At 42.6% G+C, this 14,487-nt stretch overlaps 1 protein-coding gene across 1 annotated transcript; it reads left to right on the top strand.

Annotated features, from left to right (window-relative positions):
- The first annotated feature begins 426 nt into the window (after positions 1-426).
- On the top strand, positions 427-12,734 carry Ier3ip1 (immediate early response 3 interacting protein 1). Its single transcript, XM_041639262.1, has 3 exons — positions 427-609; positions 8,368-8,469; positions 12,542-12,734. The coding sequence occupies exons 1-3, from the start codon at positions 519-521 to the stop codon at positions 12,595-12,597; spliced, it is 249 nt and encodes an 82-aa protein (XP_041495196.1). The 5' UTR covers positions 427-518; the 3' UTR covers positions 12,598-12,734.
- Positions 12,735-14,487: the final 1,753 nt, after the last annotated feature.

Here is a 14,487-nt window from a genome sequence, read left to right as displayed (position 1 = left end):
GGCTAGAGTTTGATCAAGTTTGAACGCTTCAGTCTCCATTTTTTCAAGGGTAAAATCTGAAAACTAACTTTTCACACAGTTCTTGGGAACATCTAGGGCAGCCGGGCTCAAGAGAAGCACAACACAAGACTCACGCGTGGCTCACAACCACAGCAAACAAAAAAGGCAAAAGTAGGCAGAAAAAATGCTAGAAAAAAAATTACTTCAAATATATTCCTATTACTTCAATATATAAAGAACACTTTTAAACTGCATGTTACTCTACATCTGTTTTCTCAGCCCCTGTCTGTGAAGAATGATTACCGTCTCAAGTGTTCCAGACTCCTGTGGCTCACCTCAGGATGCGGTACTCCGTCGCGGACTCAGCACGGGGCGGGGCTCAACCAGAGGAGGCGGGGCTCCTCGGTGAGCGCGGTTTGGGCCGCGCGGGCTCCCGTAGCCGGGGCACGGTGGTGGCGCCACGTCCAGGGTGGTGTCCGGAAAGGAGTCAATAGGCCTGGGGACTGCTTGGGGTGGCCATGGCCTTCACGCTGTACTCCCTGCTGCAGGCGGCCCTGCTGTGCGTGAACGCCATCGCCGTGCTGCACGAGGAGCGCTTCCTCAAGAACAGTGAGTGCCGGGGCGGGGGTGGGGGCTGGGAGAGGGGCGTCCCCGCGCCGCGAGCCGGGGTGGGCGTGTGGGGGCTGGCGGCGGGGGAGCCCTGACTCGATTCCGCCTGGCTGGTGTTTCGCTCAGACAAATCCGTGCATTTTTGTTGTTGTTGTTACCGGTTTTATAGAGGGAAAGCTGGAGAGGAGTTTTGAGTTCAGAGCTGGGAGTGGAGGCGCTTTCAGCTTGCGCGTCGTTAGAATGACTGGTGGGGAGCCTGTAGACGTTGGTGGGAGGTAGGATTGATGGTGAAAGGAGTTAGCAAGGACTCCAGCCACCCTTGTTCTAGGTGCACGCCCCCATTGGGTGTATACCGTGTGCCAAAGACCGTGCTGGAATCGAGGAATACAAACATGAAGACACACGCACGCGTTATGGTTTCTTCGTCCTCACAATCAGATCTTCTTGCCAGACTGGTCCAGCTGCTTCTTGCTGTATAGGACAAAGCAGACAGGACCACGTGATGTTAAACAGTTGTTTCAATATACCAACTGTGCCCTTGGAATCATTGAAACTCAAACCCACAGGCAAGAACGATGCATTTCATATATTACTCCGGAAGAGATGAACACGAATATGTGCCAGGCCTCTGTAACAGAAGCAGGTTACACCAGTCTCCTGTCCTTAAGATGAAGTTTAATCTAAAATGACTAACAGATGTGTCAAATATTAGAAAGATGTAGGGTCATATTAGCCTGAGAATCTGAAAAAGGGCCTGAGAAAAGATGTGTCTGACCCGAAGTCTGATAAATGAGTAAATACTTACTAGGTGAAAGAAAAGATTGGGGCCAGTTTGGAGGCTGAAGCCTTGAATACTGTTACTCTGGTGGGAAAACCAAGGTAGGTGGAAATAGTTGTAACTAAGAACATGCCGTGGCCAGGTTTATGTTACTGAGTTCTCGTAGGCGCAGCGCCGAGAAGGGATGGGAAGGGAAAGGAGTGGATTTGGAAAGGGCTCAGAGATGGCAGGTACAACCTTAATATAACAGTAACCGTGTAGTTGTGTGCAGGATTGGTGTTAGGTGTTTTACATGTGTGTGTAAGAGAGAGCGTGCAAGAGAGCTTACTGCAGCTCTGTGATACAGTTAGGGTTTTTATTCCAACCTTCAGGTAGGGAATCTAAAGCAGAAAGTGAGCTGGTAACTTCTAGGATCGCATGGGTAGAAGGTGGCACAGTTAAGCACACTGACTCCAGAGTCCATTTCTTTACCTCTGGACTATACAGAGAACTCTTCGTGATCGTGTGACGCGTTGGATTGTGTTCTGACTCCGTGGCACCTGTGGCTGTGACCTTATCTGGAAACACATCTTTGAAAATTTGTAATCAAATTGAGCTCTTCATATGTGGATTAGGTGTTAGGCCTTAGATCTAGTCATTGATATCCTTTTAAGGAGAGCGAGATACAGAAGCATACGGACACACACTTAAAGAAGTGGTCACAGGGGCGGAGATGGAAGTGGCTTGGTTTCAAGCCAAGAAACCCTGGAATTCCAGCAACTACCAGATAGATGTTACAGAAGGCCTGGATGAGATTATCCCTCGGAGTTACCAGAGGGAACCAGTTCTGCTGGATTTTGGACTTGGCCTCCAAAACTGAGAAAGTGATTTCTATTGTGTTAAGCATTGTCCAGGGTGCCTTATGAAGGCAGCCCTAGGTAAAGACAGGAGAGTCCCTGGAAGCTCAGTGGTCAGGTGAACAGCAAGAGCCCTGTAGGCAAGGACCAACACAGGATATTGTCCTCTGACCTCCACACCAATGAGTCCACACACGTGAAGATGCACAAATGAGCATGAGAATGCATGCGTGTGCTCATACACGCAAAGATTTTTTTAAAATGTAACTGTAAGGGACCTTATATTAGGATTCTCTAGACTAGAGAATCTATAAGAACAGAATTTACAGTATGTATTCCATATATTTAGAATGACTTAGAGGCTGTGGTCCAGCTAGCCCAGCTCTAGCTGTCTACCAATGGAAGGTCCAAGAGTCTAGTTGTTCTCAGCCCACAAGGCTGATGTGTTATCTGGTCTTTAGTATATGCCAGAGTGCCAAAGAAGTAGGCTCTAATGCCAGTGAAGGAATGGGCTTCCCAGGCAGAGGGAGAACAAGCAGGTAGAGAGAGTGAGCTTCCTTTCTCTATGTCCTTTTTATAGGCTGCCAACAACAGGTGTGGCCCTCTTCAGAAGATCTGTATTAAAGGTGGGGCTTCTGATTTTAAATGATTTAATTTTTAAAAAAGTCTTGCACAGGTGTACTTAGCCACTTGGATTTTAGTTAATTCCGGATATAGTCAAGTTGACAACCAAGAACAGCCACCACAAGTCTCTAAAGAACATTTGATGAGGGGGCTGGAGAGATGGCTCAGAGGTTAAGAGCATTGCCTGCTCTTCCAAAGGTCCTGAGTTCAATTCCCAGCAACCACATGGTGGCTCACAACCATCTGTAATGAGATCTGGTGCCCTCTTCTGGCCTGCAGACATACACACAGACAGAACATTGTATACATAATAAATAAATGTTTAAAAAAAAAGAACATTTGATGAAATTTGAATTAGTACTTGATGACAGTAAGGAATTGTGTGTGTGTGTGTGAGAGAGAGAGAGAGAGAGACAAAGATAGTATTAGAGTTGTATAGGGAGGTATTCAGAAAATTTACTGAAATGTTTGAGTGAAATATAGCATCATTAAAATGTAAGCAGAGAAAATGTAAAGTCTCATGTCTCTGGCATCTCCAGCATCTTGGGGTCTCCAAGCTTAAACTTCACAGCTTCACACACTGTTCTCTCTAGACCTCCAGTTAGGAACACTCTGACACACACCTGGCCTCAGCAGTTCCTTAGTCACAGAGGCAAATTCCATAGCCTCTTTCTTAGATCTTTAACTCGAAAGCCAGAACTACATGGCCTAAGCTGCCAAGTTCTGCTGCTTGCTGGGACAGAACATAAGCTTATTTGTTCAATTACATCTTCACCAGCTTTCTGTTTTCCATAGTTTACTTCACTGCCTAATCTTGGCTGTCCTGGAACTAGTTCTGTGGACCAAGCTGACCTTGAACTCAGATATCAGCCAGCCTCTGCCTGGACTGCTGGGATTAACAGCACACACCAGCAGACCCAGCTCTAAACTTTTCTTTAATTCCTTCTTGTGAATTGGAAATTTAGCTAGGTGGGATCTTGCCTTGAGGTTACCTAGCCCTTTGTTCAATTTCTTAATTTGTTTATCTCCTTGAACAAAGGATTTAGCTCCGTTCTAATTTTTGGTGCTCCTTTTCTGCTCAAATTTTACATTTTGTAATTTACCCTGCTCAGCTTACTTCTTTTCATTGTAAATCTTCATTAGAGTTACCACTAATAACCACATGCCAGATTCTATACTAGGCTGTTTTGAGATTTCTTGTCAGTGTAATTAATCCAAAGGTCTTTACTTTAGCTTCAGGCAGATTTTCCAAACAAGGGCAAAAGGCAGCCACATTCTTCCCAAAATATTACAAGAACAATCTCTAGGCCTTTGAAATCTTTTGAGCCAGCCCAACACAATTCAAATCATTCTCAGTACCATTGTCTTACGTGTTCCTACTGGTATGACCCCTTAAGCAGCAATCTTCAAACACTTCAGAGATCTACAGAATATGCCATTTAGGGCTGGAGAGATGGCTCAGCAGTTAAGAGCATTGCCTGCTCTTCCAAAGGTCCTGAGTTCAATTCCCAGCAACCACATGGTGGCTGACAACCATCTGTAATGAGGTCTGGTGCCCTCTTCTGGCCTGCACACAGACAGAATATTGTATGCATAATAAATAAATAAATATTAAAAAAAAGAATATGCCATTTAAGATGTTTTAATAACAAGGCTTTTCATGACAGTGAAAAACGTCTACTTCTGGCACACCAATCTACTTTAAAAAAAAAAAGATGATAGGCATCAAAGAACCTCCATATGGAGTTTTCTTTCAGTGTGGCAAAGCTAGCCACTGGGTAAGAAACTGCCCTTGCTTCAGCTGCTGACTGTATGCTTTCCCTGACCAAGAATAAAACACGGAGGCCTCTCTTACTGTTTCTGTTTAACATTGTGCTGGAGATTCTGCCCAGGGAAATTTGACAAGAAGTAAGAAATAAAAGATCTACATTGTGAGGTTTAAAAGGCAAAACTATCTGTTTGCAGATAGATGATATACTCTTGTGTATATAGGAAATCCTGAGCAGTGAGGCTAATTATACATAGGCTTCCTAAGGTTGTGTCACACAAGAAAACACATGAAGACCTGTTGTTCAGGGCTGGAGTGATGACTTAGTTGGTAGAGCACCTCCCATAAAAGCCTGAGAACTTGATTTGAATCCCTGTCATTCATATAAGTACTGGGTGGGCTTGGTGGCCTACTTATAATCCTGGCATTCCAGGGGTGGAGACAGTGGGTGCCTGGAGCAAGCTTGCTAGCTAGACTAGTCAAATCTGTAAGCTTTGAGTTCAGCTAGAGACTGTACCTCAAGACACACAAGATGTGGGCCGGGCGGTGGTGGCGCACACCTTTAATCCCAGCACTTGGGAGGCAAAGGCAGGCGGATCTCTGTGAGTTCGAGACCAGCCTGGTCTACAAGAGCTAGTTCCAGGACAGGCTCCAAAACCACAGAGAAACCCTGTCTCGAAAAACTAAAAAAAAAAAAAAAAAAGACACAAAATGCAGAACAGTCAGGGAAGCTCCCGGCGTCAACCTCTGGTCTCTCCATGCACATAGGTGCATGTACCCCACACACAAATGCACACCTGACGTCAACCTCTGGTCTCTCTGTGCACACGGGTGCATGCATGCCTCACACCAGCGCACACCTGATGTCAACATCTGGTCTTTACATGCCCAAGTTTTTGGTCCCCAAATGAATTCACGGAGCTGGATTTCTGATGCAAATTACATGAGGGCTTTTTAATATCCAAGCTTAAGTTTAGACCCCAGCATGGTAGGTGCAGAAAGTATGGCAGGGAGCCCTGGAAGGGTAGAACTTTTAAAGGGGAAACATCCTAATAAGGGGAGTTCATGTCCTGTCATTTGGGGATTGGGTAAGGAGGGCATAGGGTAAGATAGTTTCTGAAACCTTTGGTCAGTTTTTGAGTGTGAAAACCTAACAAAGAGCCATCAATTACTGACAAGGTATCTTCAAGGACAGGATGCCTCCCATGAACACCTGGACCTCGTTAAATTTTATGGTCCTGCTCCTTAGTTACTTAATTGGCTATTTTTAGGGTATCCTTTTAAATTCTGCTATTGTAGCACATTGCTGGAGCTGAGATCTGTGCTGCCCCCAAGCTCATTAAATGGCTTAAGATTAAGCCCCTTCTTTAAAATGTAATTTGCAAAGTTAGGTCCTCACATGCACGCCCCACACCAACACATACCAAATTCCTGAACAAAATAGTTGAGAAGCCCTGTGTAGCACTGTGTAGAGGGAAACTATGACAAGCATCTCTTCCCCTGGTCCATCACATGTTTGTCTGTGGACACATCCATATAGTAATTGTCCTTGCTTTCCAAATGTTCATTGTCCAGTCATATTTCTTTCTCTGGTAGATAGCCATTTTTATAAGCTTCTTTAAAACTTTTATTTTTTTTAAATTTTGGTTTATTTTTAAGTTTGTTTTCTTGGAGCTGGAGAGATGGCTCAGAAGTTAAGAGCACTGCCTGCTCTACCAGAGGTTCTGAATTCAATTCCCAGCAACCACATGGTGGCTCACAACCATCTATAATGAGATCTGGTGCCCTCTTCTGACCTGCAGACTTACATGCAGGCAGAAAACTACATAATAAATAAATCTTAAAAAGAAAACTTACTTTTAAAAAGTTTGTGTTCTTTATTTTTTGATCTTTGTGTGTACAAGTGTGTGAGGGCAAGCGTGCGTCGAGTCTGAGGACAAACTCATGTGTGGGTCTCTGCATTCCGCCTTGTTTGAGACAGGATCTCGTTTGTTGCTGCACACACCAGCGTTGCTGGCCTCAGGTTTACAGAGAGTCTGTGTTTCCACCTCCCATCTCTCCACAGGGACACTGGCGTTACAGATGTGCAGCTGGCTTTATGTGGGGGCAGGGGTTTGAACTCATGTCTTTGTGCTTGCCCAGCAAGTGCTGTACGTGCTGAACCAACTACCTGTTCCCTAAAACTTGTGGAATGATTTGTCCATCTGATAGTTCATGTGTATTAGAAATAGAAAATACATAAAATAAGTAAATGGGGTTATTCAGAAATATTGTGATCCTAGAATTCATATTATCTTCCCTTTTCTCAGTTTTAACTCAGTTTTAGTTCAGTTCAATTCCACAGCCCAGAATTCATCTTATTTTCCAGTATTCCCGATTAACTCAATTCACTGTAATTCCACTTAGTTCCACAGCTATTTGCTGAGTACTTGCTGTGGTGTGGGGAAGTGGAAACATGAAGACAGGTGACTGTATTACAGTCCCTGTCCTCCAGGAGTTTGTGGGAAATTCCTGAAAACACCCAACCGAGGAGAAGAAAGTCCCTACAATAAGTGGGATTTGGTGAACAAAGAGAAAGAGGATTTACTGTGGCCTGGGTCTGGATGTGACAGTCAGACCCAGATCAGAAACTGGCTTTAACAACCAGTAGGTAATTGGCTGGGCCATTGTCCTCTGTGTCTGTTGGGCTCATCGTACCACGCTCCACAAAGTCAGTTTAAGGGGTTTTGCAGTCCATTGACCATTGTCACTGCGTTCTGAGTTTAGAGAAAATCTAAAGGGATTGAAACAGTGAGATCTTGAAAGTCTGGTACTAACAACTGTGATGGAGGACGGAATGCACTGTGAAAGCAAAACCCACTGCCGTCCTTGAGAGCGGAAGGGAGGGAGGGTCAACTTCTTTGTGAAGTTGAATTTGAGATGGTTTCATGCTACAACAGGAAAAAAACGCGGACAGCCATTATTTAACTGTTATCTCAACCCAATAAGAGCTGATTAGGTGTGAGTTTCCTGACGCTTGGGCTCTCCCATGTATAAGATAGACTTGTTCTTCGTCTTTGGGTTTAGAGGTTAGCATGCCAGGAATTAATTAACTCTGTAGTCATGTGAGAGTAAAAGTGGGCCTGAAATGAGGACATGTCTTTAGAAGAAAGAACAGAAAGAGAACTGGTAGATAAAGGGTGAAAGTGGCTTGTAATGACAAGGGAAATGACGGAGGAGGTGAAAGACTCATTTACAGAGAATGGCTCAGAATGCAAAAATGAAGAATGATCAAGGAGAATGGGAAACTATGTGCTCCAAAGGCGTGCCCAAAATGCACGTGAAAATTTGCCCACGTGCTTCCCGGCTACTGCGTTTTCCTGTTGATACTTTATTAGATGATATAACTCTTTAATTGTGTTAGTAATTATTCACCCTGGCATATTTTCAGTTCTACACTGAGAAAGGGTCCTTTGATCATTTTAAAGAAAGAAATAAGCAAGCTGTAACAGTAGCCATTTTCGGTGACTTGAACACCATGAGATTGTTTGGACTGTAGATTATTTTACAAACTCAAAAGTGGAATGAAGAGAATATGATTGTTGCCACTATCAAAAGAGGGGGAAAAAAACTATTGAACTCAATATCTTAACTCTAAGATGTATGACTTTATACTTTGTCTTCATAGGGCTCAAACTAATCTTTTAAGAGATAATGAGGGAATAAGACGGCACAATACATTTAACTCAGCTAATCATCTTTCTCTCATACAGTTGGCTGGGGAACAGACCAGGGAATTGGCGGATTCGGAGAGGAGCCAGGAATTAAATCTCAACTCATGAACCTGATTCGATCTGTACGAACCGTGATGAGAGGTAAGAAGAAACCTTTAGGTTACAATTGTGTGTTACGATTTAAGTAGCAAAGCTTTTGAGAGTGAGAACTATCGGGTTCCCATTTGTGGTAGGAACTTTTTCTTCTTTAACCTGAATTTACTGCTTGAAGGTTGCTGATTTCTAGGAGATGGACTGTTACTAGGGACTTCTACATTGCAATGTAGAAAGGTTCTGTATCTGGCATTGTATTGGAAAATATTGTGGAGCAATTCAATCAAAGAATGCAGGCACCTTGAATTTAAGCATTGAGATTAGAGACTTAATCATAAACCTGGGATGTATTGTTCGTGAGTTTATTCTTTTTAATGAAACCACAGAACCTTCTTTGCACTGTATTTCTGCTCAAGTGTGCAGCCATGTGGATCTGCCAGGTCCTCTGTATTTCCAGAGTGTAGTAATAAGGGCGGCGGGGCTGCGTTCTCAGCACCCCCAGCCGCCTGCCCGGCTAGCTTATGCCCCAAAATAATTACACAGACACTGTATTCTTTTAAACACTGCTTGGCCCATTCTCTTCTAGGCTAATTCTCACATATTAATTTAGCCCATTTCTAATCATCTGTGTGTAGCACCCCAAGGTGCGCTTACCAGGAAGATTCTAGCCTATGTCCATCCTGGGTCGGAGCTTCATCGCGTGTGTCTGCCAGGGAGCAGGGCATGGCGTCTCTGCTGAGGCGTCTGCTTCGGAGAGCAGAGCTGTGGAGTCTGAGCTCACTTCCTCTTCCTCCCAGCGTTCTGTTCTGTTTTCTCCTCCCACCTATCTTCTAACCAATAAAAATGGGCCAAGGCAGTTCCTTTATTAGCCAATGACCTTCCTCCATCATTTCCCCTTTTTCGGTTTAAACAAAAAAAAAGGCTTTAACTTTAACATAGCAAAATTACATATAACAAAACAGTTATCAAGTAAAAGTTACAATAATCTTTATCATAACTAAGGAAAACTATAACTATAACTAACTATTCTTAACTCCATCAAAGACTCCAGAAAGATACACTACTACCTAAGCAAACAAGAAAAAAGCAACTTTTAAAACTCTAGAAATGACAGAGACATCTCGCTGCCTGGACAGTCACCCAAAGTTCCTCTGTACCGTTGGGGCATCCATCTTCAGGCTTCAGGCCCATGGTATCCAGCAGACATTTCCATAAAGCAGGAAAATTCAAAGTCAGTTCAGTCACTATCTGTTGTGTCCTGCAGAATGTCTCGCAGACTCTTTCATGAATCAGGAACCCCGAAAGATCATCTCACCTTAGGCAAGTTCAGTAGTCCTCTCTCTGTGGGTTCTCTTGTCCAGTTTATGCAATAGTCCAGGCAAGAGCAGTTTCTTGCCCAAATGGCTATCAAACTCCATAAGGTGCCTCTTTGATGCCCATCTTCCTCTTGAAGTACAGTGGTGCTGCCAGGAGCAGAGTGTCTCATTGTCATGAAAAGTCCTCAGTTATTAAAACATTAAATGTCCTATTCTGTAATCTTTGAAAGACATGAAGAATGTCTATCTAAAATATATCTCTATATATCTAGAAAATCTAACTAACATGACTACAAGCTTTACTATTATCGATGATTATCCATTAACAACCTATATTTCTTAATTATACAGTACATATTTAAATGAACTACACAATCACAATACCTTAATCAAAATCAGAAACACTTATACATATAACAAAATTGACCTTAAATCTCTATCAATAAAGCAAAATCTATACTAATACAAATTATTCATATCTATATCATATCCCCCTTTAAATGTAAAAGAACATTTATAAACCATATTTGGGAACATGGGCGCAGTTTTTTCTCTCCAAACTGCTTCCTGCTGAATGGGGGCGTCGTTAATTAGGTCTTTCACTGTATAACCTGTGTGCTAGTTTCATCTCAGTTGGCAGTTGAGCGAAGCAATTTTTTGAAGGCGTGCACAGGAACCATTCAGGAGGTTCCATCATACCAAATCGGAATAGAAGAAATGAACAGCGTCTCATCCTCTGTGAAAACAAAATAAGAAACTCCTTTCCAAAGTATCATATCCTTAGATCCAAATTCAAAATATCTATGTTGGATTAGTTCAGCAGCATTTATAAACAAATATCTTTTAGCAGCTTTTGCTCCTTCCTCAGCATTCAAATAATTCAAAGAGAGCATAATAGCATACAGTATCAAAATTCTCTGTGTTATTTTCCATCTTTGTGCAGCTTTGTTTTAACCTCTATTTTGTTTATTTTTACTTTTAACTCTTTGCTTTTTGAGACAGGTTCTCTGTATCTTTGACCTGAAGTAACTCTGTAGACCAGGCTGTCTTTGAACTCTCAGAGATCCGCCTGTCTCTGCCTCCCAGGCATTCGGGATTAAAGGTGTACACTACTACACCTTGAACTCACAGAGATCTGTTTGTCCCTGCCTTCAAACACTGGGATTAAAGGCGTGTGCCACCACACACAACAACTCTCTTCCTTTTTTTGTTTTTTACTTTAAGAACTTCAACTTTTCGTCTGCATATATTTTTAACACACTTCAAACCATTTAGAAATTTTCTTTGTCTTTGAATCTCTCTTTACTGTATATCTCTCTTTTTCTGACCACATGAGCCTTTAAATTACTGAGCATTATCAGTAGGATTATAGGCGTGGCTTTGCCAGCTAGATCCAGTCCATTTTTTAGCTTTCCAGCCTCATGGCGGATATACAGGCTGTAGCATGTTTACTGCAACAACTGTATGGCATTTCAAGGTCCCTGCCAGCAAGTGAGCTACAACAGACAACACTCAAGTCCTCTCTCGGTAGCAGGCCCTCCTGCCTCAAACAGTCAGAGTTTGCCCTGGCAGGATGGCCCAGAAAGCCGGCATTTTTAAACGGCGCAGCTTTTTTCCTGCTACGGCTGAAAACCGAAAAGCATGCGTTCAGCTTTTCGTCAACACTGTTTAAGTGTTTCGTGGCAGGACCTCTTAATGAGCTGCAGGCTTTGCAGCTAAAGCTGAGTCAGGAAGCCTCTCTTAGATGAGGCGCTTGCTTGCCTCTAGCAAGCAGTGCAGACCCGAGAACACAGCGAGTCTAGTTGCCATCAAACAAATCGTAGCACTTTACTCCAAATGCTCTATTCAAAAGCTCTGTCTCCCACAGGAGCCAGACAGAGATCGCAATGGCGGCACAGCCCCAGGAAGTCGCGCTTTAAAATGACACAGCGTTTTTTTTCTGCTACTGTTGCCGAATAAGGAAATCTCTCTATAGCACGCCACCAACAAACAGCAAAAATCTGTGTTAAACTCTCGCTCCCTTATTTTTAAGTCTTCTCAGGTTTTTTAAGTGGGTTTAGTCCATCACGTGGGGCGCCATATGTAGTAATAAGGGCGGCGGGGCTGCGTTCTCAGCACCCCCAGCCGCCTGCCCGGCTAGCTTATGCCCCAAAATAATTACACAGACACTGTATTCTTTTAAACACTGCTTGGCCCATTCTCTTCTAGGCTAATTCTCACATATTAATTTAGCCCATTTCTAATCATCTGTGTGTAGCACCCCAAGGTGCGCTTACCAGGAAGATTCTAGCCTATGTCCATCCTGGGTTGGAGCTTCATCGCGTGTGTCTGCCAGGGAGCAGGGCATGGCATCTCTGCTGAGGCGTCTGCTTCGGAGAGCAGAGCTGTGGAGTCTGAGCTCACTTCCTCTTCCTCCCAGTGTTCTGTTCTGTTTTCTCCTCCCACCTATCTTCTAACCAATAAAAATGGGCCAAGGCAGTTCCTTTATTAGCCAATGACCTTCCTCCATCACCAGAGCTGCGCCAGCACCATTCAAAGATGCAGCATGGTGGTCCACACCTGTAATCCCGTCCCTTGGGATGCAGGGAAAGGAAGTTTTTGCGAGTTCCAGGCCAGCCTAGAGTACAGAGGAAAATATCATAAGCTTTATGATAGTTAATTTTTCTGTTACTACAATTACATTATGATTATGATGGCATAGTTTTTAGATACTTCATCCTCCTTGGAAGCTATCTGCTACTGTTTAGCTTTTTTCTATTTTTTTGTTTTCTTTTTATAGTAACAAACTTTTTTTTTCCTTGCAGTGCCATTGATAATAGTAAACTCAATTACTATTGTATTGCTTTTGTTATTTGGCTGAACGTCATTGGGACCAGAGACTCAGAAGAGACGCCCAGGAGTTACCATTTCCATTGTGACTGGAATATCCATGTTTTAGCAGGCTCATCTTGCAGTTGACAAAAATGTAAAGTTGACAATAAAAGCAGTTTCTATTTACCTGATTTTTCTCAATATTGCGCTTGTAGTTTCAGTACAAAGGTTAGCTCATCGGCAGCAGGAGCACTTCAGGACTGCACACACTGCTGCAGTTAAAATGGGCAGAGGTTGTTAAAGGGCTGCTGCCTCTGCCTGTTAGATACTGCTCTGTCTCACAGCTCAGGGATGGACTTTGCCCCAAAGTGTTGGAATCCTTTGTTGTTTAGAAATGACCTAAGAGTAATTAACTTCCTATATGAACTTAAAGAGTTTTTTTAAAGAAACAATGACATATAATTGACAAATTAGTAATTTGGGTTATTTATTTTGATCTCTTTGGTTAATTAAGTCTACACCATCTCTGCTATAAAGAAATGTATGCATAACTACATATCAGACAATACCCTGATTTCAGGAAGAATTCCAGTTCTGTAAATCAGTTGTTTGGGTTTAAAGACTGTGGGTTTAAGTTCTTTTTAAGCTGTTGTTGACCTGAACAATGAGACCAGAGTATTTACATATTTTCATTGGTAGAAAGTCTTCCCTGTTTACAACGATGATTTGTTTGATAAAATCAGTATAACTGTTACTTGGCAAAATCAGCCCATACGTTCACAAAGTAAGTGTTGGAGCAGGCTGTTTATCGTGACGTGGGCCTCCTCCCTTGTCATTTCCATGTCTTGGTGGAGTAGCATGGTAAAGTGCGGTTCTTGGTTGCCATTCTGTCTGAGGACCATTTATGCTCGATAACTTTTATGTTTTGTTTGTTTTTGGTTTTATGTCTTTTGTTAATGTCTTAGGCCAATCTTGAGAGGGTCTTTGCTCATCCCATAATACTGCAGTACAGTTTTACATAGGAAAATTTAAACTGTGCGAATACTGTATGAAATGTTTCAGTTACAGTATTTCAAAGGGGTGGAATAGCATTTTTCTGTATAGGAAAACTTTCATAAATAAAGTTGACTTTCCAACTCATGCATTTGGTTTGTGCCTTAGTATAAACCTAGTGTTATTAATTTGTTCACTTGTTTAAACTGTTGAATAAATTTGTAATAAAATAAATATTCCTAATTTGTGTATTTCTTCAGTGAATTAACTGAATTGCTGATATAAGTCGAGAACTCTCAAATAGCTTTTATGGCTTAAGTTACTTCTATAACTGGAGCCTCTGCTGAAGATCTAGTCATGTCTTAATTGGAGAGGGCTGATCTTTCATTTGGACACAAGGGCTGGCAGCTGGACCAGGAAAAAGCATTTGAATGCTTGCCTCCTACGGGGAACCAGCATACTCGGTACTAGGATGGTCCTGTAGACTGAGTTAATAGACCAGTCTTAGTGACTCACACCCAGTTTTATTTTCTAAAAACATTGAAGGTGATTAAGTCCAAGTTGGAGCCCCTAATCAGCTCTTTAAAAAAGTGATCAATTCAGGGCATTCCTACTTCTACGTACTGAGTCATAGAAAATTTTCAAAATGAGACTTTGGTCCTACCCCCACTGTTCATATAAGACATAATATCCACACACATTCCTATTAATTTAGTTTGGAATATTGTTCAAGTTTACTCTACTGGGAGCCTGGCAGGACCAGTGTACTGGAGCAAAGCAGTTCTGAGAGCATGAAGTGCTGGCTCCAGAACACTTGCTTCTGGAGCTGTGCTCATGATCTAGTTTTGACGTCGGTTGGGGGCTTGATTTCCCTGGAGTGGATGAGATCCAGAAACTGCAGTGTCATCTTGAAATCTGTAGGCAAATGGATAGAGCTAGGAAACAT

Source organism: Microtus oregoni, unplaced genomic scaffold, assembly GCF_018167655.1.
Source record: "Microtus oregoni isolate MIOR12 unplaced genomic scaffold, Mior012 000057F_ref0000458, whole genome shotgun sequence".
In the NCBI taxonomy this organism is placed as follows: domain Eukaryota; kingdom Metazoa; phylum Chordata; class Mammalia; order Rodentia; family Cricetidae; genus Microtus; species Microtus oregoni.
This window is presented reverse-complemented; position numbering and strand designations above follow the sequence as displayed.

Coding starts and splice junctions, on each gene's coding strand:
- Ier3ip1 (XM_041639262.1), top strand. CDS start 519: ATGGCCTTCACGCTGTACTCCCTGCTGCAGGCGGCCCTGCTGTGCGTG. Junction 610..8,367: donor GGAGCGCTTCCTCAAGAACA/GTGAGTGCCGGG, acceptor TCTCTCATACAG/TTGGCTGGGGAACAGACCAG. Junction 8,470..12,541: donor TGTACGAACCGTGATGAGAG/GTAAGAAGAAAC, acceptor TTTTCCTTGCAG/TGCCATTGATAATAGTAAAC.